At 42.9% G+C, this 23,211-nt stretch overlaps 3 protein-coding genes across 3 annotated transcripts; 1 reads left to right on the top strand and 2 right to left on the bottom strand.

The window, feature by feature from the left end:
• Positions 1–583: 583 nt before the first annotated feature.
• On the bottom strand, positions 584–1,510 carry LOC104287557 (olfactory receptor 4S2-like). Its single transcript, XM_009886280.1, has one exon. The coding sequence runs from the start codon at positions 1,508–1,510 to the stop codon at positions 584–586; it is 927 nt and encodes a 308-aa protein (XP_009884582.1).
• Positions 1,511–5,367: 3,857 nt separating this feature from the next.
• On the bottom strand, positions 5,368–6,303 carry LOC104287556 (olfactory receptor 4S2-like). Its single transcript, XM_009886279.1, has one exon. The coding sequence runs from the start codon at positions 6,301–6,303 to the stop codon at positions 5,368–5,370; it is 936 nt and encodes a 311-aa protein (XP_009884581.1).
• Positions 6,304–16,002: 9,699 nt separating this feature from the next.
• On the top strand, positions 16,003–16,959 carry LOC104287516 (proto-oncogene Mas-like). The gene has a single exon (XM_009886233.1). It carries the CDS (start codon positions 16,003–16,005, stop codon positions 16,957–16,959), a length of 957 nt encoding a protein of 318 aa, XP_009884535.1.
• Positions 16,960–23,211: the final 6,252 nt, after the last annotated feature.

Raw genomic sequence — 23,211 nt, 5'->3', positions numbered from 1 at the left:
CCGTTCCAACTTAAACCATTCTATGATTCTATTTTACCATGAAATGAGTCCCGTCCACCCAAAGACTGCTGACTTTCCTCAGCAGCTTGCTCAGTTGTAGACACCTCAATATATGTGAGATAAAAGCTGCCAGCACTGGGCTGTACTGAAAGGTTTGTTTACTCTTAGAAGATTAGTACCACCATCACTCCTTTGTGCAGAAATGTAAGGAAATGCTACTTTCCGAAGCTTTTAGGACCTAGTAGGAAAGAATAAACCCTCAAAATACTTGGGTTTTTTCTCCTAATGCTGGGAGAAGTGTAGACAGATATCCAAGATACAGCTATGAGGTGCCTGAAGGTAAATGCCACAATACCATCCCTAATGCTCAGGTTTGGTAGCTGACAATAACCTCACATCCTTCAGACTTACAGTTTCCAAAGGAGAAAAGTTATGTAAAACCTTGAATTTAGTCTCAGCCCTATTCCGAATAGCTGTGCTAAAACCAGAGCAACATTACTGGAAAGCCCCTCCTGAACACCACTCTTTCACTCCCCACAGTTTCCTAAGCTCACATCATCTTACAAACTCGCACTCTGTCGTTTCATTGCTCACTCTTCACTCTTCTGTTCCACAACCTTTTCATGGCATTTTTCACCTCTCCATTTCGGAGGGTGTAGATCAAGGGATTGAGCATAGGCGTGATGATGGTGTAGAACACAGAGACCATCTTGTCAGCTGAGAAGGTGGTGGAAGGGCGCATGTAGATGAAAATACATGGCCCAAAGAACAGAACTACAACAGTGATGTGGGAAGTGCAGGTATAGAGTGCTTTGAGACGCCCTTCAGAAGAGCGTGTCCTCAAAGAAACCAAGATAACAGCATAGGACACAACAAGAACAACAAAACAGCTCAGGGAAATCACACCACTATTGGCAGCCACAGTGACACCAACGATGTAGGTGTCAGTGCAGGCCAGCTTCAGTAAAGGGTGAACATCACAGAAATAGTGGTCAATCTCATTGGGCCCACAAAATGGTAACTGAATGGCCAGCAGGGTCTGCACCATGGAGTGTACAAAGCCTCCCACCCAAGAAGCTGCCACCAGCCAGACACAGACATACTTGTTCACAATATTTGTGTAATGAAGCGGTTTGCATATAGCAATGCAACGATCATAGGCCATCACTGTGAGAAGGAAGATCTCAGCACACCCGAAGAAATGGCCCGCAAACAGTTGAGCTATGCAGCCCACAAAAGAGATGGTCTTCTTCTCAACAAGAAGGTCATAAATGAGTTTGGGAGCTGTGACAGTAGAGTAACTGATGTCGACAAATGACAAGTAGCTCAGGAAGAAGTACATGGGAGAGTTCAGCTGTTCACTTGTCTTTATAGTGATGATGATAAGCAGGTTTCCAAGAATGATAGCCACATAGAAGAGTAAGAATAACAAGAAGCACACTTTTGCTACTGTGTTATCTTGTGTCAGTCCATGGAGGATGAACTCTGTCACATTGTTTTCGTTCTCCATAGACACCACATAGACAGGATCTGAAGCAGAGAAAAGAGATGGCATTAGACGTGGGACATTATCAGTACATAAACATACCAACCACTGGTATATTAAATATTAAGCATATTTCCCTTGGTGAATTTTGGGAACAGTTTCCATTTAAATTCAATGCTTCCCTCAAGGAATAACAGGTAATATCCAAATCAGAATATATTATTAACGTATATCATAACAAACTCAGACTATTTATTTGAGGAGTGTAGTAAAAATAATACCCTCAAGAATCCTACTTCTCACCTTTGCCTCTTTAAAAAAGAAGACTAATTACCAGGTCCCCCCACTTTTACCCTATAATGTTGACTTGGAAATAAAAGTTGACCAGAAGAGCTATAATTCAAGACTCAACACTTTGATCATGACCTGAGGAAGGTCCTTGTGCATGCAGTGATTGTACTTTCCTTTTCAACCCTCTAAAGGAATGCCACAGAGCCACTCCTTATTATCTCTCTGACTGTGATAAACCTGAATAAATTCAGTCACAGAAAGAGCTGCCCAGTGTTTTCTTGGACCGCCTTTCTTACAGTACATGAACAAACTAATCTGGAGCTAATTTGCATAAAAGGTGCATTAGCAGGGGTTTGTATACCTCATCCAGGTCCCGGACTTAGTGTGGAACACCTCATAAATACACCTGTAGTGACAGAGGGGTAATGAGTGCACCGCTAGTGACAAACACCATGCATTCGCCTTTGCGGCATTCCCATGCAGTACACAAGTATCAGTAGTGTTCAATTTGCACGTGAAGATAGAGGTGACAAAGGTGTAATAACCCTGTCTGTGATACCAGCAAGCCCTTTGGGGGCTGAATTTTATTTGACAATCACAGGACATTCTGCTCTTTCTCCTGAGCTCTCTGCCTCACCTACTGGCTACTCCCCAACATGGACAGCAGAGGAAAGGCTCCTTAGTGTCTCCATCCCTCTCTCCATGCCCCTCCATGAGCAGAGGAAAAGCACTGTGGGGAAGTCCAAAGTATGTCTGTCATGGCCATTGTTGCCTGACATGTACAGCTCAGGCAGTGTAAGCCTGAGCACATAGGAAGTGCCGTCATCAGCTCCCAAGTCCTCTCTGTAACACTGACAATGTCCTTTTGACTGATCTTTCTGGTAACAGTATATAACTGGGGAAAAACAAGGCAAATAAGATGACAACTAAAACAAAGGCTGAAAAATGTGTAATTGATTTTTTTCTAATTTATAAAATGGACCTCACAAAAGTCACTCAACAGAAATGTCTATTTTCAAAGGTAGGATTTCAAGCACGCTTGAAGAGAACAGTATCAGAAAACTTACACAGTTCATATTTGTCAGTCTCCGAGAGTTTGCTTGCTATTGCTCCTCTGACCACTTCCTCTGACCACTTTAGGTGGTTTCATCAGAATATCTTAGCTGCAAGGCGCTGCTTAGATGTTGTGAACACAGTCCGTATCTCTTCCAATTCTGAAACCTACAGTGGCTGAAAAGAACAGCGTGTCTCTCTACCTGCATTTCTCATTCTGTGGAAAGCAACTTCCAAGAGCACCTACAAGAACAATTATCTCTCACAAGATGGGGAAATTGTAGCAGAAATATTTAAAGTAAATCACACAGCAGAAGCACATGAGTATCAGGAGTAATGAGATCCCAGAGGCATACAAAGTTTTTGTCAGAATCATCAGTGGTTAAGGAGCGACAAATTGTACTTTGCACATCTCTTAGGGTAGTCTCTGGAGAGTGATGTTGGAGTGTGGTCATCCAGACTGCCACACTGCACATGAGTTTGCTTCGTTACTTGCTTGTTTGCTGGCTGGCTTTTTAATGCTCTCCAGATAAATAGGCTTCATTTACTACTGGACATGTATTTCTTCTGGAAGAATTTCTAGTTCGAATAAACATCCCATCTGGCCTTTTGCAAGATTTAAAGTCACCTTACCTTTGCAATCAAATGTTCTTGAAGTAAAGATGTGTCTTACATAGGACATTTATATAAATTCTCCTTTCTGTCCCTAAGCTAATATTTCTCATATGCATTTTTATTTCTTGTTTACTTGTTCTTACCGTTGCCTGTTGACAGCACAAAAGAAATATCACAACTGTGCTATTCATTGTTATCCCTTAGACATCTGCTGAACAATTTTGAAACAAGAAGTAAAACGGGAAGTTACTTCAAAAATTTAGAAAGGTTTGTGGTTAGTCCTCACTGCTTACCAGGTATTTTTGCTGAGACAATGCAAAACACAGAAGCAAGTCTTTACCCCAAGTATTAAGTTCCTGTAAGAATTTTTACTGAAGTGTAGAGGAGCCTAATGTTGTTTTCAGGAACACTTTCCATAAGCTATGGCCGAATACTTGCCCAGCAGCACCCAGAAGTGGGACATCCAGAAAAAAAAAAAAAGGTGTTCATCCCCAAAACATTAAAAAAAATCTATTTGTAATATATATATATATAATTTTGTGTATACACATAAAAAGTTATAAGCTCTAGCTTGAGCTGAGAACGCCTTGTAACCTTGAACCCTATTTAAGTCATGTTGAGGTGACACAGGTGCAGGTGGTTATAGGGAATGTAAGTGAAGAAATAAAAGTGTTTCAATTACTTTTGGATGGCACCAAGCAGTTCTTCTCCTTCCTTACTCAGCTAACTTGGTGCTTTTCTGCTGGCAAGGTAAGGGGTAGGTTCTCTTTTCTCATTGTGGCTCCTCAGGTGGAGACCCTGAGCTGCTACAGCTTCTCACTCAGTGACAGCTTTGACTGGCACTGCACTGGTTTGGTCTTTCATCCTCATGTTTCTTCTCTTCCCTCTTGCCATAGTAGGTGTAGCAGCTGTTCCCATGGAAAACATGCTCCTTTGCTTGCGTGAGTGTGAAAATGTGCTCTGGTGGGTTAGGAGTTGTCTTGCATACTAGAATAGTTCCTAAACAGTTCTTTCTTTTTTTTTTTTTTTCCATTGACGCATTAAATTGTGCCTCCAAATGCCTTCTTTGGTGATTCCTTCTTTTCTTACAGTCAGCAAGGTGCCTTTCATTAGATCTATGATACTGTGTTTGTCTAAACATTAAAATAAAAATCCTGAGTCAGAGCTGAAGGATAGAGGGAATGGTTGGGAGGAAGGCATCAGTGACAGTTGAAGTAGATAGAATTATAGAATTTTAGAATTATAGAGCAGTTTGGATTGGAAGGAACCTTTGGAGATCATCTAGTCCAAACCCCACTGCCACAGGCAGGGACACCTTCCACTAGATCAGGTCCCTCAAAGCCCCATCCAGCCTGAATTTGAACACTGCAGAAAGGATTTGTTGCACTGGCAGGAGAAGGGGAGAAGCTTCCTCTCCTGTTACCTGCATCAGCAAATGACCCAACTAGCACCTAATATCAGGTTTTTATTTGCTAACCCATGGATTCAACATACCACAGTATGATTCTCATAAAAAGGCATTTACTGCAAGCAGAAAGCAGCAGCAGGTGACCACAGTCCTCTCTTTCCCAGCTGAATGGATTAGAGAGCAGATGGAGTTTATCTGAAAGTTTACACCTGAGTAATGGGATGCTCTACCTGGACAACGTTTTCAGTATTTTTGATAATATTTATTTAAACACTGGTGTGCTCAGGAGCCCCAGGCCGGGCCCTGCACTAGTTAACAAGAGACTAGAAAGGGAATGCCTACTTGTCACAGAGTTCACAATGTCTTTCAAATCAAAAGATGAGCCTTCAGTGTCTTCCTAATTACAACAGAAGCTAACAGCAAGCTCTTCTTTGAAAGGAAGCTCTTGGGAAATTTTCACAAAAGAGATCATATGCTTGATTTTCTCTGACCCTTCGGAAATGTTACCACAGGTCTACACTTTTCCATTTTCACTTACCACTTTTCTACTCCACAATTTTCTCATGGCATTCTTCACCTCCCCATTTCTTAGTGTGTAGATGAGTGGGTTCAGCATGGGGGTGATGACAGTGTAAAACACCGCCACGCTCTTGTCCTCTGACAGATTGCTGGATGGACGTATGTAGACAAACGTGCATGGCCCGAAGAACAGAATCACCACAGTGATGTGGGACCCACAGGTGGAGAGGGCCTTGTACCGCCCTTCGGATGTTTGACTTTTCAAGGAAGCCAGGATGACAATGTAGGACATGACCAGGATGAAGAAACAGCTCAGAGCTATCATTCCGCTGTTGGCAACAACAATGATGCCCACAGCGTAGGTGTTGGTACAGGCCAGTTGTAGTAGGGGGTGGACATCACAGAAGTAGTGGTCAATTTTGTTAGGGCCACAGAAGGGGAGCTGAGTGGTGAGAAGAGTCTGCACTATGGAGTGCAGGAAGCCTCCTACCCATGAGCCGATGACCATCCGGCCACACACACGCCTGGTCATGAGTGTGGTGTAGTGGAGAGGTCTGCAGATGGCAACGTAGCGATCATAGGCCATCACTGTGAGGATGAATATCTCTGTGCAGCCAAAAAAGTGTACCCCAAAGAGCTGTGCTATGCAACCTACAAAGGAGATGGTTTTATTTTCAACAAGGAAGTCAGCAATCATTTTGGGAGCTGTGACAGAAGAGTAACAGATATCTACGAAGGACAGGTAGCACAGGAAGAAATACATGGGGGAGTTCAGACGTTGACTGCTAATTACAGTGATAACAATGAGCAGATTTCCTGCCAAAATAATCACATAGAAGAACAGAAACATCACAAAACATATTTTCTGCACCCCTTGATTCTCTGAGAGGCCCAGAAGAATGAATTCCTTCACACTGCTTGCATTCTCCATGTTAATCAGCTGGGTGGTGATATGCAACGTACAGCCTAGGTACATGGAAAAATAAAGAAAAGTGATTCATCAGTTTTTTTCATTATCAATAATGACTTCTTTATGAGAAGTGCCTACAGATTAAGAAATATATAGGATGAGTATTAAGTTTATGAAGTGGGGGTTTTATTGTTTTTTTTACTTCCCTCCCCTTAGGTATTTAATCATCCTTGCATGACACTTCAGCTATGGCTGTTACTGCACTGAGACAGGTGCACTCTGTGATATGTCCCTCCGTCCTGGTCCTCCAGGATTTTGAAGGGCTGGATCTATGGCTGGTGTACTAAGAAGAAGGCCAGAGCATTCACCTCGAGCACCGCAGGGGCTACAGATGTTTAAAAGCATGTTTGTTCTCAGTGTAGACCAAGTCCACGATAACAATATTTGTAAAACCAGAGCTTTTAAGAACACCTGGATGCATTCCTTGGAATGCTGATTTATTTTATAAGTAAAAATGATCTTTGAATTGTTTTTCAGAGAAAATGAAATGAAATCACTCACAGAGAAAAAAAAGAATCTCTTGTGTATATATACATTTTGGAACAAATTTGCAGCTTCATGGGCTCGAACAATTTCTGGGGAAATGATCTATGATGGTGAAAACAGCAAAGAAATTCATATATGACTTACTCTAGTATTTAGCTTGCTCTAATCTCAGCAATGTTCCTTTGAGAGGAAGGAAGAATGAAAGGATCTTTTCAGATCTTCTGTCCCAGCATCGTATGAATTCTACTTTATACTGATTTGTGCTACACTCTAGGGGATATTCTCGAGGGTTAATCTCTTTTTAGTGAAGCCAATCTAGCTGGTGGTCAAAGTCTCCCTATACACAGAGCAACTAAACTAAGGTCCTTTACAGAACCCTTTCTATTTCCATTGACTAAGAGAAACCTAAGTAAATAAACATCACCAGGGTAAAGTTAACTTCAGAGAATAGTCCTTCTTGTCCCCTGAAAGTAGCTCAGAGCTTTCCACAATGCCATCCTCATTTTCTTCTGTGCTATGCCTGAACTCCTTATCTCTAGGTGTTTCTACACCTATACAGTTTCTCTTTTCAGACATGGTCACATTCCGGTGTGAATGTGGGGCTTCTTTGGTTTGGCCTGTTCCAGCTGTAGCCCCCCGAGCAGTACATATTACTAGTAAGTAAATGATCTACATCTACATCCAGATGACATCACCAACTTGTTGTCATTATGCACCCAGATACCAGAGCTGCTTTGGTCAAAGAAGCCTGGAAACCACTAAATTAAACTCTTTAAGGAGTTTGACCAAAAATAAGCACCTTTTAGAAACAATTTATCAGCTGTATGGGATTCCTCCCAGTATCAAAACATTCCCAGTCAACTGCAGTTAAAAATCGGCATTGCAAGTCCTGCCCAATGAAAATACAAGCAGTTCTCCCTGTTTCTACAGGTGATCTGAGCAGATCTGTGAAATGATTCAGCTAATTCAAATTATCTAGCAACTATTTAAAACTACAGCAAAATCAGAAACTCTTGTGCAGGCAAAAACTGATTAAGCATCCGCAGGAAACACTGAAATGGAGAAAAACCAAAATTGCTTCCAAACCCACGAAGTAAAGCCTAGAGAGGAAGTTGTGAAAGTTAGGGACTTTCACTGAGCTGACAGCTGTATTAACAGTAGGTAACAGATATTCAAGAAGGGGGGTAAAATCTACATGGATAATTCATTTTCTGATGTATCTCCAAGAAAAAAAGATCACAGTCATAGAATCATAAAATGGTTTAGGTTGGAAGGGACCTTGAAGATCATCGAGTTCCAACACCCCTGCCATGGGCAGGGATACCTCCCACCAGCCCAGGTTGCTCCCAGCCCATCAATCCCCTCCAGGGATGGACCTTCCACAACTTCCCTGGACAACCTGTTCCAGTGCCTTACCACCCTCAGAGTGAAAAATTTCTTCCTGATATCTCATCTAAATCTCCCCTCTTCCAGTTTGAAGCCATTCCTCCTCATCCTATCGCTACATGCCCTTGTAAACAGTCCCTCTCCAGCTTTCTTGTAGGTGCCCTTCAGATATTGGAAGGCTGCTATAAGGGCTCCCTGGCACCTTCTCTTCTCCAGGCTAAACACCCCCAACTCTCTCAGCCTGTCCTCACATGAGAGGTGTTCCACTCCTCTGATGATCTTCGTGGCCTCCTCTGGACCTGCTCCAACAGAAGTGCATTTTACAATATATTCATCTGCCTCATTCCATCTCATTGACTTATGACATGCAGGCACCTATATCTGAGCCAGTCATATGCACTCCTTTTTCTGCCTTTGCAGGGCAATTCATGACCAGCCTAAGGTGTCTACTTAAAGATGTGATGAATTACATGCTGGAGGTGCTTGTTTCTTTCTGTTGACCCTGAGAGGATGACTAGAATGACTAATTCAGTAGAGGATTCCCACAAGTTATGTCTTACTTCTACAAGTATCTTTTCAGGGAGAGACTAGAGGTATATGATATAATGCAATCATAATGCATAATGCACCATCTCCTTATTGCAAACATTCTTCCCTAAAATCTCAGGTGATTAATGGGAAACAAAATAACAAAATCATCTAATCTGAGACTACACAACTAGCTCTGTGCATGTTCCAGCCATAGACAGTTGATAACTTTAGTGAAAATTTCTTTTTGCATTTTCACATTTGTTCAAGAAGAAGGACAAGAAAAGAGGAAAGGAAATCAGAAAAAGAAAAGAAGAAAGGAAACTAAAATAGAAAAGAGGAATCCAGAGTACCCGGAAAACTTACCTCCTCTATGTTTGGAGATCTAATTTTTTGAGTAAAGGCTGTATGATTTTATCTCGTCAACACCTGCCTTCCCTGGTAGGAATGCATTAGAGCACAGTCTTTAAAGAACACAGAATGGCTTCTGGAAAGCTTCCAACACTTTTACTGTATAATCCCATCTAACTTAATTTCTTGCTTTTCTGTATCACAAGTATATCTTGGTATTTTTTTGCCTATGTGAGAACTGCTTTGATGGGCTGTCTGGATAGTGTGGACTGGCCTGTGTGCACCAAACGATTTATTCACAACCCAGCAGCAGAAAGAAGGCTGAGAAGAAAACTGTTTAAGTAGCACTCTGTAACCCTCTCCAAGGAAATCTCCCACCTGAAGGGCTCTTGAGGCTGGAGGGAGTCTTGGAGGCTTAATGAAAGGAAGGCATGAAAGGAAGGGGTAAGGGAGAAGAAATTAACTCTGTCCTTACTGAAAAGTTCAAGCAAACGTATATTAAAGAAACAGCCACAGTGAGAGTGATATTATGAAAGCATTTCAGGATTTCTCAAGTAGAAATAACAGCCAATGGATTAGCTGAATATTAAACTGGACAAGCATGTGCAGCAACCTAGTCCAGTTAACCCTTTCCAGAGTCCTTCCTTAATTGGAAGCTTTATGGTTTATGGTTTATGGCTTTATGGTTTTCCCAAGTGTAGAGGCTCATTAATCCCCCTGCTTTGGCTTTAAAGGATTGTGAGTAATCAAACAGTACTTCACATCTTCGTGTATTCCAAAAATGAAAACACATAAACCACTAATCTTTGTGTAAAAAAAGTCAGAGAGATTTCTAGTAGTGAGATAGAAGCCATGCTTGAGGGGTGGTAAAGAGTTACCTGTCATAGTCGGCTTTTACAGGGCAGGTTAGGCACACTTCTCTCAGTAGTGGTTATGCTCAAGTTAAGTTTTCACAGAGGCAAAAGATTGCCTGGGTTGCCTCTTGATGACCCTTCAAGTCCTATTTTGCATGAAATTTCATCACCGGCAATCCAATGACTAAAGCCTCTTGCAAGAACTTGTGTGCTCTTGCAAAGGCCAGCAAATTACAGAGTAAGTGAAAAAAATCCTTCTTTTACAAATGGGGAAACCGAGGGAGGAAGTCAGCTCTTTTATGCCTATGGAAGTCAGCTGAGTTGAGTCTTTGTCACTCTTGGCTCTCCTCTGGAAAGAGTTCTCTCCAGAAACTTACTCACCTGATCTACCTCAAAACTGATTTTAGGATGGGATTAAGTCTGAAATAGACATCTAGATTTTGAACACAATTACTTAGGGCAGACAAAAGCTGTGTCCAAAGAGTTACAGTCAATGGCTCAATGTCCAAGTAGAAACTAGCAACGAGTGGTATCCCTCAAGGGTCCATAGTGGTACCAATACGATTTAATGTCTTCATCATTGGTATAGACAGTGGGATTGAGTGCACCCTCAGCGAGTTTGCAGGTGACACCAAGCTGAATGCTGCAGTTGATATGTTTGAGGGAAGGGATGCCATCCAGAGGACTCTGACAGGCTTGGGGAGTGGGCTTATGAGAACAAGAGAAGGCTATCAAGAAGAACCTCATCTTTCTTAACTTTAAACTTTTGCAGCCAAAGGTAAATCTATGAAATGAAACACAATAAAGCAAACCAATGCGCCAATTCATGCATCAGTTCAACTCAAACTCATCACTGCTCTGAAGTCTACTGTGTATTTTTAGCTTCTGACTTATGGGTGTCAATAAATAAATTGTTTCATGCATTGCCCGTTACTTTGTTGTGTTGACATTTCTTGAAGTTTAGAATGGCCCAATAACAACCAAAGTAATCTAACCATCTGACATAGAATGACAGCGACCCTTCCAGTGAAAATGAAAATCCCCAAATTAATGAGGAGGTTAAATACTGCTCTGGGTGAAAATAGTCCTCTAACTTAAATATCATCTTAGAGTGTAGCCTGGAGTCCTGGCCAGGTTAATAAGGGTTAACAGTAGTCACTATAGGAAACAGAGTATTGGGTAAGAAAGTAAAAACAATCTTACAATCTTTGGGAAAGGAAGAGGAACAACAAATGACAGAAGAAGCTGAAGATGAACCATCAGGTATCTGGTCTGCTAAGTTAATTTAGGCCAGATCTGCCAGTTTCTGTACCTACTTACACACATGGCAGCAATTTGGCTAGCGTCATACTCGTGTCTCTTATTTCCCTAGCCAAACGGACTAGCAGAAGTGACTTAATGCACAAGCCCAAATCAAGAGTTGCTGGTGTCTCCTGTTGCACAATTGTTCCCCCTAAGAATGTTCTTGCTGCCAGGAAAGGAGAAAGGTGTTTTCTCCATTTTGATTTCACTTACTTTGCACGTGGATCTGGACACCGTGGTGGTGGTAGCTCATGCACATAGGGGACTGTGCATAGTGAGAAGATGAGTGAGGTGTTGTGGGTGGGTAGTGAATACTGGCAAGGGGCTGTCTTGATAGAGACGTGAGGTGGTGAAGAGGTGTGAATTTGATGGTGGGCAGGATGGGGCTGAGGCACTGTTTGGGGGGAAGCTGTGAAACTGGAAATGGAAGGCACAAGGCTGGAGTCTGTCTTGAGGGATTTTGTGAAATCAGAAGTGCCTGAGGTGTGGTGAAGGACTGTGCTGAAAGACACTGTGAAGTGGCAGGTAATACTGTGGGGTGTGAAGCTGCATTGAAAATGCTCCTGACATCAGAAGCGGGCAGTGGGTATTGAAAGCAGCACAAGCAGAGGCTGGGCAATCTTATCTGTTGAGGTGTGGTAAGGCTATGGAGTTTGGGTGGACCCTCGTCCAGGAAAGGTTGTGTGAAGCAGTAGGGACGAAGCAGGGTGGTAACTTGTGTTGGAAGAGGCTGTGGGTCAGAAGAGGACACTCGGTGGTGATGGGTGTGTTCAGGCAAGTTTGGTAGGGACAATAGGCCCTTGGGGAATGAGAAGTTGTGCTGAGGGATGTTGTGAAATCATCGGCAGGCGTTATGGAAGAGGACTGACAATTTCTCAATCTATGTGACCCTGAGCAGCAGTAAGGCATCCTCTTCAAGGTCTGTGAAACTGGAACACCTCAGGGACATGAGTAGGAAACAAAGCATCAGTGCAAGAGGCAAGGTATAATTTTGTACAGACAGTTCTTGGTTTCTTCGTGTTGTGAGACTGGCTGAAGAAGTGAGAAGTAGTAACATGACAGTGGCAGGTTCTGTACACAGAGGGAAGGGGGAAGTAGTTCCCTAAGTGACCACACACAACAAAATAGTTATTTCCCCAAGAGAGTGATTGGCTGGCTGTCAGCTGTCACGTCGAGAAGACCGTGGCTTTTTAAGCACTGTCAAACTAGCCCAGCGCTACAGTAGGACATAAGGATTTTATCTGGACTGTATGTCACAGAACGCAGGTGACAATTTTACCCAGCAGATCTATACCAGGCAGCTGCTGCAAATCAGTCGCTGAAATTCCAAGGAGCCCACAAAAAGGTGAGAAATTCCTAGATGGCATCTTTGGGGTTGCACTCTGTCTAATGTTTTCTGTCATGCTTTTGGAGAGGCGATGAGGGGAAGGGAGGAGGAAAAAAATGGAGGAAAGGAGATGCAACATCTTCTTCTCTTGCTAGTTAGAAATTGGCTATAGGTAAGCAAATGCCTTTATCATTTTCAAGATAAGGAGAACTCAATTCTGGGCACCTTTTTCCATGAACAAGTGCTATTGAATTGCTCTAAGTACACCTCTGTAATACAAGATGCCATTATTCAGAGACCTAGGATTAACAGTTTTGGTCTTAAATGATCACTTGACATTAGTCAAGAAAAAATGCAACATCCTAACTTTGTGCCCATAGTCTAAAATGTCTTTGTGGTGTCAAGGTTGTTCAGACTGACATCTGCAACAAGAACTACATGGTACTCAGCATGCAAATCACAGGCAGGATGTTTAATCTCAAGAGAGAAAAAGACCACCTAGCCTCAGTCTGCTGCTGTTTGATGCAAGCTTTCATTAATCAGTTTCGTTAAGGAAGTAGACTCACATCTTGAACATGCCTTGGAGACACAAACTTGTCTTGGAGACAAGAAGAAATCAGTCTTTCCAAAGTCATAAATAAATATATGAGAACTGTGAGTGTCTTTTTCGGTATTCTTTTCCATGGTCTACAGAAGTCAGAGAAGGATTCCTTCACTTCCATTACAGTGGAAGGCAAAACTATTGATGTTTTGTCACTGTTCTGCAGGGCATCCATTACAGTCATGTCAGTACCTGGCAATCCTTATGCATATATGCATAATATCATAGAATATCATATATGCATGTGATCCCACATGATCAATGGGACAGGGAGATGTCACTTAACATTAAGAAATATGCTTGACGAGCTTAAGTTAGACAACTAATCACCTGTCATTCCCTGAATGCTCACTGGAGAGAGACACACTTCTGGAGGATGAGGTAAACTGCCTTCTGGAGATGACTGCTGCAGGGAGGTAGAATAGCTGCTTTCCTAAAGCAGGCACATGGTCAGAAGGCTGGAGTGGGCTTAGACAGAGCTTAAGTGACACCCAAATGTTTGTGTCCTCTTCAAATCAATTAGAAATTTGCTTCAGATAGCTTGTGGCAGAGGGTAGTGCTGCACTGGGTCTGCTAAAGGTCTTTCTAAAGGAAACCATTTAACCACCGGGTCTTCCTCTCTCGTCACATCAGACTTGGTTCACAGCATTAGAGGCTGCTTCAGCTGCTTTGTACTGTGGATCAAGGTCTGATAATTTGCTGCCACCCCAAAACAGGTAGTGAGGAAGTGAACAAAGACATAAGGCTGTATCTTTTCAATTTGCTTGCTACAGATGTTCAGGGAAGAGGTAAGCTTGCTGGTGATGTTGGTCAGGCAGTATGCTGCCCTCCCCAGATAAGGAAAAAGAAGGTGAATCTGAACTCAGGGATGTTCCTGTTGTGAAACTGTGCTACAACAGAGATTCTGTGCATTCTGAAGGAGATGATGGATTTTGTTTTCCATAGTCCCTTTCAGTATGTACTGAAATTCTTTCTTTAGAGACCAGTGGTCTCTAAAGTCTTAACGCTCAAAACATTCGAGGTCCCGTAGCAGCTGAGGATGGGATCATCCAGCTTCCTATATAAGAGTATGGTGCAGTGCCAGAAGTTCCCTGGTTTTGGTCAACCCTAAAGGTTTCACATCCTGCAAGCCAAGGGTGGAATTCGCCTCAGCTAATTTCAGCAGTCCACACACTAATCTTCTCACTGAAGCTGGCACTCTGCAACGTATCTGCAGTCCGCAAAGATGGGCAGGTGACTGCACACCTACCGAAGACAGCTATCTTAGGATAAAATACTTTGCTGTTGGTGGTGCTCATAAACCTCCATTAATTCAAATGGCAGCTTTAAAGGCAGTGAAAAATGAGTTGTTTTCATTTTTAATGGTGGAAGCCAGATTTAACGGTCCCAGCTGGATTCCCAACCAAGCACTGCTGGCGTACGTGCCTTCCATGGACTAATGCAGCAGGATTGTCTCCTCTGTTCCAGGCCATCAGCTGGCCAAGGAAATTATCTGCATCAGGCACTTATCTTGCCTCTATCCATGCAGCACCAAAGACAGTGTGTCTGGGGTGCAGAGATGAAACAATAATGATTCAATCTGTCACATTTCACTTGTTTATGGAAGTCTATCTCCATGCATGCTGCAGCGTTTTACAAAGAGAGAACAGACTATTCATGCTGGTTAGACTGTTCAATGATTCACATCTTCCTAGCTCTCCCTATTTTGGCTTGTTCCTCTCTTCTTTTTAACTGTCTTCTGCTGTCTTTGAAGACACTTCTCTACCTTCCCACTTCAAAATTAATAGCTGGTGGGGAGAGAGGAAGAGAGTCACGCTGTTTGACCTCATCAGACAAAAAAAAAAGGTGTGAAATCTCTTTTTTTTTTTTTTTTTAAAATTTTTTTTTATCACCCAGTATCATCTTAATAGCTGGTGGGGAGAGAGGAAGAGAGTCACGCTGTTTGACCTCATCAGACAAAAAAAAAAGGTGTGAAATCTCTTTTTTTTTTTTTTTTAAGATTCTCATTCAGATCCCAGTATCATGGGGGAAGAAGCAGGGCGAGCTGCCTCAGGGAATGGGGTGAAATAATTATTTGAGCCATAATTCCAATGTCTTGTGAGGGTTGGACATTTTATCCCACACATGGTTCTGACAGTTCCTCTCTGAGAAGGAAGTTATTAAGGGCTGACTTTGTCAGACTGAATTGTTTATTGTCTGTACATAGGGCTCAAGAGAATAAACCAACCACATTAAATTAACCCTTTATTAAAACAGAAATCAGTCATCGACATAAAAAACTACCAGCTATTTTGAGTACTCTCTACCATGTTTTCTGAGCATATGCATGGGACAAAACTCTTTCATCTTTCATGCTGATTAAACGTATATGCTGATTGCCTAGAACTTTCATACACTTTTGACAAGATTTGTCTCACCTAATCCTAGCTACGTGAAGCAAAGACAATTATCCCAGAGTTGTTAACACTGGGTCCTCTTTTTATTCAGACAAGATTCAGACATGATTAATCTAAGCTATAAATGCTTGTTAAGATGTTTGTTCCCAATACTGAGTGCAAAAAGGAACCTCAAGAAATTAATTTTAAAAAGGGAGAAATACACTGCGATCTAACTTTCCCTATATGTCATATAGAATTTGGCTTTAGATAGAGTGCTTTGAACAGGGCTCCATGCTCTGAGTGCAACCACAGCAATGCCTCCCTAAACTCCGGCTACGAAGAGCTGGAGCAAATCCAGAAACACCACCAGGTCACCATGAGGCAAAGTCACACTGGAGTTACCACCTCTCTCCTCTCTTCTTACAGGTCTGTCTGAAATCACTCATTATGAGTACTTCAACTACAGCAATCTTCCTTCCAACTGCAACCAGCCAGGCTCATGGGACTAACCAGAGTGTGGCTGTGGGAAAGACAGAGGCATCATACGCTGTCCTCAAGTTCATGGAGAGCTTCTGCCTCATCAGCGCTGCCTGTGGGATGGTGGGAAATGGCATGGTCATTTGGTACCTTGGCTTCCGCATCCGGAGAAACCACTTCACTGTCTACATCCTGAACTTGGCCGTTGCTGATTTTGGGTATCTCCTCTGCATCGCCATTGAGACGGTTCAGTACTTGATGCAATTCAATGTGGGGGTGCAGTTTGGGATATTCCTCTTCCTGGATCTTTTCATGTATGGGACAGGCTTGTATCTCCTGACCACCATCAGCATTGAGAGGTGCCTTTCTGTGCTTTGTCCAATCTGGTGCCGAAGCCACCGCCCAAAGCTCTTGTCCAGCATCATCTCCGGCCTGCTCTGGGGTCTCTCCCTGCTGCTGAACATGCTTGGGTATGTTTTGTGTACTGTTCGCCCCTCTCCCAAGAGCTGCCACATCCTGCTCATCACCATCGGAGCCTTGAACTTCCTCTTCTGCACGCCCCTCATGCTGGTCTTCAGCCTCACCCTCTTCCTTAGAGTCAAGTGCAGCTCCCAACACCTCCGAACAGGCCGGCTCTTCACCGTCATCATGCTCACCATCCTCTTCTTCCTCATTTTTGCTGTGCCTTTGAGTGTCCTGATTCTCTTTGACTTCTTGGGCTACAAATTTCTCTACTCTCCGGAGATCGGCTTTGTGCTGTCCTGTGTGAATAGCAGTCTCAACCCCGTCATTTACTTCCTTGTGGGAAGCTACAGGGATCGGAGAATCAAGTTCACCCTCAGGCTGGCATTCCAGAGGGCCTTTGAAGATTCAGCAGATGACAAAGATGAACGGGAAACCCGTGACACAATAACTATGTCCTCCTAATAGCTTGCTGTACTTAACACAATAACACTGGCCTGGAGCTGAGGGACAGTAGTTTACAGAATTGAAGAACTCTGAGGTACTGGGGAAGGTTTATCTCACCTAACCTTCAGTATCTTCATTATAGGTCTCTAAACTTTAGCTAGTTATTTTAAGTTCCAACTGTGGTCGGTGAAAACACATAAGGACCTGGATCACAGAATTTATCTGACCTGTATTAGGACCACAATGAAAGTGCCTATTTCTTTTCAGTGGTCATTAAATTATTTCAATTTGATAAGGTGAAATGTCTTGGTGTCTGCATTTCATCAAAGGAATCCCACTCAGAATTTGCAGCTCACTCAATAAATCTCTGTATTTCAGAGCACAACAATATAAAATTCATAATTTCTCAGTCCCTTTTTACTCAGATCTCTGAAGATGAGGTAGGAACCAATCCTCTTTTTGAAATGAGTCATGAAATTCCTGGAAGAAGAATCTATCTATCTTATTATTTCTTCCTTTAAGACGGACAGGTGATGAGAACCATGGCTTCTAACATCTCCTCTACCAATAGAAATACATTCAAGAATAGGGAAAAAGTAAGAAATAGAAGAAAGGTAAATCAATACCACAATTTGCAACAAATTATTCTCTAGACCAAATCCCTTGAGATGCAAGATGTGAATATTTGAAGTGTTGTATTATCGGACTATATAACATTTTTCTTTTAACCTGAATTGATAGAAAAGGGCAACACAGGTAATTTTCTTTGAGAAACCATATAGATTTCCTCCTCATGCCTTCATCTGAAAATATTTTCCTAAAGGGAAGCTGCATTCTTCTATTGTCTATTATGTTTTTTTTCTGTTCATTTGTCTTTTTATTAATTTTGAAATGCACACTTAAAAAAATAGTGGTTTACCCTAATGTCTGTAGTTGCTTTTTGCTTCCTGTTTACAGTTCCTGAAAGCTGAAATTAGGGTTCCATTTCTACTATTCTTTAATTTTTAATGCTATTGTTCTGCAATGTACATATAGTTGATTCAGATTAGGTCTATGTCATCAATTATTTTTAGTAAGGGGTTTTTTTTCTGACTTCTACTTATGAGGGGAAGAGAGCATCCATTTATCAAAAAAAATGTTTAAAATGTTTTCATTTTAATATCTGTAATGATTTTATCATTGGGCGAACCGAAACCTTTCTGTTATTATTAAAAATGTCAAAAGCTTATTTTTTTAAAAAGGAAAGCAAGTTGTATTTAAAAACATTATTGTGCTCAGAAGAAGCCATAAGCTGATAAAAACATACAGAATATAAACTGTGGAAAACTTTCTATCCTGGCAGCTTGTCCTTAAACATACCCACCATGAAGACACGCGGCATTTAATGTGAACACATTTTACACATCACATGAATTTGAACACTTTACATCCAACCTTGGGCACTTAAAAGGTGGTGCCTGCGTATAAACCACCATCATAGACACCCTCAATCACCCATGGTAAAAGACAAGCATTCTCACGGGTGGCATCTGCCAGATATTTGCAGTGTATCTCCTGTGGTCCAAAAGAAGTCAGTAACAGGATCTGCAAGGAGATGGGGATCATTTGCAGGCTTCTACACCCTGAGCTAACACCCAGATAGTCAGCTCAGCCTGCCAGGGAGAATGTCCTCAGCATCTGAACTAAATTTGTCCTCTGAGTTGTTCAATATCCCTCTGGAAGGATGTCAGGGCATCCAGAAGATCAGCAGACATGCATGAGACAGGTACATTCCTCAGGGACCACCAGCATCCCTGAAAAAAGCCCACATTTCTGCTTCCTTGGGGACAGCTGACAGAAGACAGGCAGCCCAGGCCATAAGTGTTGAGTGTGCTCCTCAACATGGTCCATGTGCCAGCAGCAGACGGTGCCTGCGAGGGATGGTGTCACGTGTTCCCCAAGGGCAGCAAACCTAACTCCACTCCTCTGAGGAGCCCCTAGACACCAGTATGAAATAATCTTTGTTTTCTCACTCACTTCAGCAGATGGCACACATATTACTGTTGGTATTTCTGCGGTGCAGTTAAGGCCTGGAGGAAGGGATATGTGTGGGCATGTGGATTCTTCAGAACGGCTCAGTTTTCACCACGTACAGGAGAGTGAAAAACTGTCCAGTGCCTTGATTTGGTTCCCTTTCCCAAGCCTCTGTCCCCCAGTAGATATCCCCATCCTCCCCTTCAAGCAGCTACCCCATTCTCCATTCCAAGAACAACAACCAGCCCACTTCTCTCCCTCACCCCAGCCTACCTCACACGCACTTCAAAGCAGCAGCCTTCCTCTCGCAGACCTCCCCAGCACCAGCTGCCAAATTCCTCCTCTTGCACCTTTCATGGAGATGTGGCTTCGTGCCACAGGAAAGAGGGCAGAGCAGCCAGGGAGAGAAGGCTGTGTCCTTTTTGGAAGACAGGGTCAGGGTCAGCTAACTGGGGCCAGAAGGAGGGGCAAGCACCTCTAGACAGCTATCTTATGCGCTACTTAGGTGTTGCACCAGTGCACAGCCAACAACCCACAGAGCAACTTGGGATCAGGCCCGAAGAAGAGCAGGGGAGGTACAACAATACAAACAGGCTTTGGCAGACCTTGCTGGTGAGACCCGAGGTACATTCTAGAAACCCCACTTTAGGTCCTACAGGGTGTATGCTTTAAAAGTTTAACTGTGGAAAACAGTCGTCCATTCCTACCCAGGCCAGAAAAAGACAGCATGTCAAAGCAAGCATCCATTGGCAAGGTGTCGATAAAGGACCGATCCTAAGCTCTGTTTAATTTGAACTAAGAGGAATGACAAAGTCAGGTAATCACAACATCATAAAATGTGGATCAGGTCTGCTCAAAGGCAACTCCTGACTGCAGAGGTAGAGAAAGATCCTTGTTTCTTCACAGTGTGACACCTGAAAACTGAGGGCCAAGACCTGCCTATTTCAAAACTTGCACAGCCACATCCTTTGCAGTCCTTTCCTCCTGTCCTTTTTACAAGTGGCATACAGCAAGATTATTTCCTGTCCGCAATATTTCTGTTAATTGCTGTGAATAAATTGCTGTGTTTACTATCCTTCTAAAGTCCCTTTCAGCTCAGTCTCTTGAAATACTTTATTTCTCTGGGGTCAGAGGTGAGCAACGAGTCATCAAGGAGCTGTAACAGCTCCGTACAGTTTAGAGAGGCTCCACTTGTCAGCAGGAGAAAGAAATAGGCACCTTTTTACACATACTGTGAAAGAAAGAAGGCTCAGAAGCGTTACAGGGTGGAAGGTGAGGGCTGATCATGTCCAGAAAGGATTACTGATGCCTAGCCCTCAGGGGAGGAAGGCCTCGTTGTCTGTTGTCTGATCTGTGTCCCTCACCCCAGGCCCACTGTACAAGCCATTTTCTTCTTGGGGTCTAGGCAGGATTTTGGGTGAGGCATTGCCCAGGAAATGAATTTTGAAGGAAACTTGGGGAAAGGGATACTGTCCCTCAGACTGATCCAATCTAAACCGTCTGATTTTCCAAGAAAGATAAAATGAAAGAGAATACCATTCCTCTGAGAACTTCCCACAGCCTCTGCTAACCACTCTTTTATACATCCCTAGCACAACAGCATTTGGCCCCAGTACAAATGTGGAGTCTTTCACAGATACAAGCAATATCCCAGACCACCGCTGACAATGGAAATCCTGGCAGGTAATTTTCTCCCCACCTACTGTAGGAGCAACCAGAGAAGTGGAGCGGGAATGTGAAATTGCCTCACAACATAAAAGAAACCCATTCTTGTCTGCTGCTGAATTCATCCCATCCTCACCCTCTGCACCATGAAAACACTCCTTCCTGACAGCACCTGTTTCATTACACCACAGAAGACACAAAGTGAATCTGCAGAGTGAAACATCTTTCCCATCTTTTCCACGGAAAGCGTTTCCCGGAAAATCCAATGGGATAAATTAGAAACCAAGGGGAAGACACTCGAGTTGATGCCAGATGCCAGCTTCTGTGAGAGCTCAATTCAACTGCACAGGGCAGAAGGTAAGCGTTTGAGGACCGGGTTCAGTAGTGCCTCACCATCCACACGTTTTGCAGTATTCTCTGTCTCTGCTGTGCCATTTTCCAGTCCTCTCTCAGAGGCATACAAACACACACAGTCTTTTTTTTCCCAATCAGCTTTTGAAATGGACAAAGAAGGAAAAAGAGAGGAAGAACATAAAGATTCCTTGAACCATTGCACCCCAGATCCCAGGAGTGGGGGGAAAAGTGAACATATGAGTCTCATTTAGGGCTATACCAAGCCATGTTGCTAGCCCCATATGTTATCCCCAAATTCAAATACACTTTTGTTTATTTAATCTCCTCCATGGTAAAGCATGAGAACTGTCTTTGTGGCTAGCTCACTTTGCTTACTGTCACTCTCTTTGTGTGCCAAGTTTAATAAACAGCATTTTAAAATGGCTGTGCCTGATCTTTGTTTGCTTTTTTATCTTACCTGTCACTCTAGAGCCAACATTTCAACTCCTTTTCCACCAACTTTCTCACTTCTAAAGCCATTGCATAGCTCACATATTGTCAAAAATGCCTTCTCAAAACCAATTTCAAAACCAATTATTTTTGGCAATAAAGCATAAAAGCGATCTCACTTCAGTCCCCAACATCTATTCTTTAAAAAAACCAAAACCAAACCAAAACCAAACAAAAAAAAAACCCCAAACAAACAAAAAACCAAAAAAAACCCAAACAAAAAAACCCCAAAAAACAAACAAAAAAACCCACCACAGAAATCAGTCATTCAAAAAGAAACATGGAAGCGAACAAGCCCGCAATGTGTAGGAGGCCAGGAAAGTTATGTGGGAGCTGTGCTCCTCTGCTCCCGTGCTCGACCCCAGCTGTCTGCCTGCACAACATGTGGAGACCAGCTAAAAATTGGGTGGGTTTGATACATGCCCTGAGCAGAACATCAGGCAGGAAGGTAGTGATAAGAACGTCAATCTCTCCTAGCTGATACTGCTCTGTGTATGTTTTAGATGCTAATGAGGAGGGGATGATGGAGAAAAATCAGGAGCAAAACTAAACAAATCAGGAAATCTGATACAAAGATTACTTTTATGTATCTTCATTGTTAAAAAACATTGCTCCACACAACATTAGACAATAGGCTCTTGGGCTGGTGGACTCAATGCTGGGCCAAAGAGGGGAATTTTTGACACCAAAATGTCAATTCCCCTCAGGGCTGATGGGCAACTGCTGTTGCACATAACTTGGTAGCAATGTCGATTTCACAGTTTTGAAATGTGACGAGAAGCAGCCGAATGCAGGAACTGGCAAAAGAAAGATGTGCGCAGAGGTGCAAACTAGTACTAACGAGGAAGGATGAGGGGGGAGGCTGGAAACCTCATCCTTTCAGAGATGACAAAGAAAAGAGGAATGGGAGGATGGAAATCAGCCCAAACTAAACAAATGGTGATGGTGCCTAACAACAGGGACACGGTGTCCTGGTCTGAGTGACACAGGACTAATTTCTTTTTCAGTAATTACTTACACACTTGCTTTGCAGTAAAGTCTCTCCTAATGCTTGGGAAAACTGCACTTTTAGAATACTCTAGTGTCTGAATTGGTGAAAATATTTACTTTATAGCCAGCTATGGTATGTAGGTTTCAAGGTTTCGGGGTTTTTGAGCTCGCCAGGTGTGGGGATGAGGAGGAGGGAGACCCGGGCACTTGACCCAAGCTGGCCAGCAGGGTTATTTCATACCACGAATGACACATTCAATATAAATTATACAGATTGCTGAGGAGTTCTCTCTCTCCCGTGATGGCTGCCACCCTGAGAACTCCTCGCCCCGGTGCCGCAGCCCTGAGGCCTTCCCTTCCTCCTGAAGCCGCAGCGCTGGCAGTGTCCCACATGGGCTGTCCCCTGCGGGGAGTGCACAGCTTCTACGGGTAGAACGGGGTGAGTATAATCCTTGGGTATTTATATTGGTATTGGGATCAATATTGGTTCTTTAGTGTTACTAATGTTAATTATTTCATTTTACTCTCTTAAATCTGTTTATATCTCACCCCTCGGGTTTCCTTGTTTTTTCCCAATTCCCCTTCCCAGGTGGGGAGGGGTCATCAGGTGAGAGAATAATTGTCTAAACAGTAAATTGTTGTGGGTTCCTGAAACCATCACACACGGCCTAACCGGGTTCTTGGCCATGAACAGAGAGGGAACATACCCGGTTGTGGCTTACCTCAGGTAAAAGTGGCGGGGGAGAGTAAGAAAAGTGG

This window comes from Charadrius vociferus, unplaced genomic scaffold, assembly GCF_000708025.1.
Source record: "Charadrius vociferus isolate BGI_N301 unplaced genomic scaffold, ASM70802v2 scaffold115, whole genome shotgun sequence".
Taxonomy (NCBI): domain Eukaryota; kingdom Metazoa; phylum Chordata; class Aves; order Charadriiformes; family Charadriidae; genus Charadrius; species Charadrius vociferus.
The sequence above is the reverse complement of the archived record's forward strand: the minus strand, read 5'-3'. Positions and strand labels throughout refer to the sequence as shown.

Bases quoted from the DNA above. Each gene is read 5' to 3' on its own strand.
- LOC104287557 (XM_009886280.1), bottom strand. From the start codon at position 1,510: ATGGAGAACGAAAACAATGTGACAGAGTTCATCCTCCATGGACTGACA.
- LOC104287516 (XM_009886233.1), top strand. From the start codon at position 16,003: ATGAGTACTTCAACTACAGCAATCTTCCTTCCAACTGCAACCAGCCAG.
- LOC104287556 (XM_009886279.1), bottom strand. From the start codon at position 6,303: ATGGAGAATGCAAGCAGTGTGAAGGAATTCATTCTTCTGGGCCTCTCA.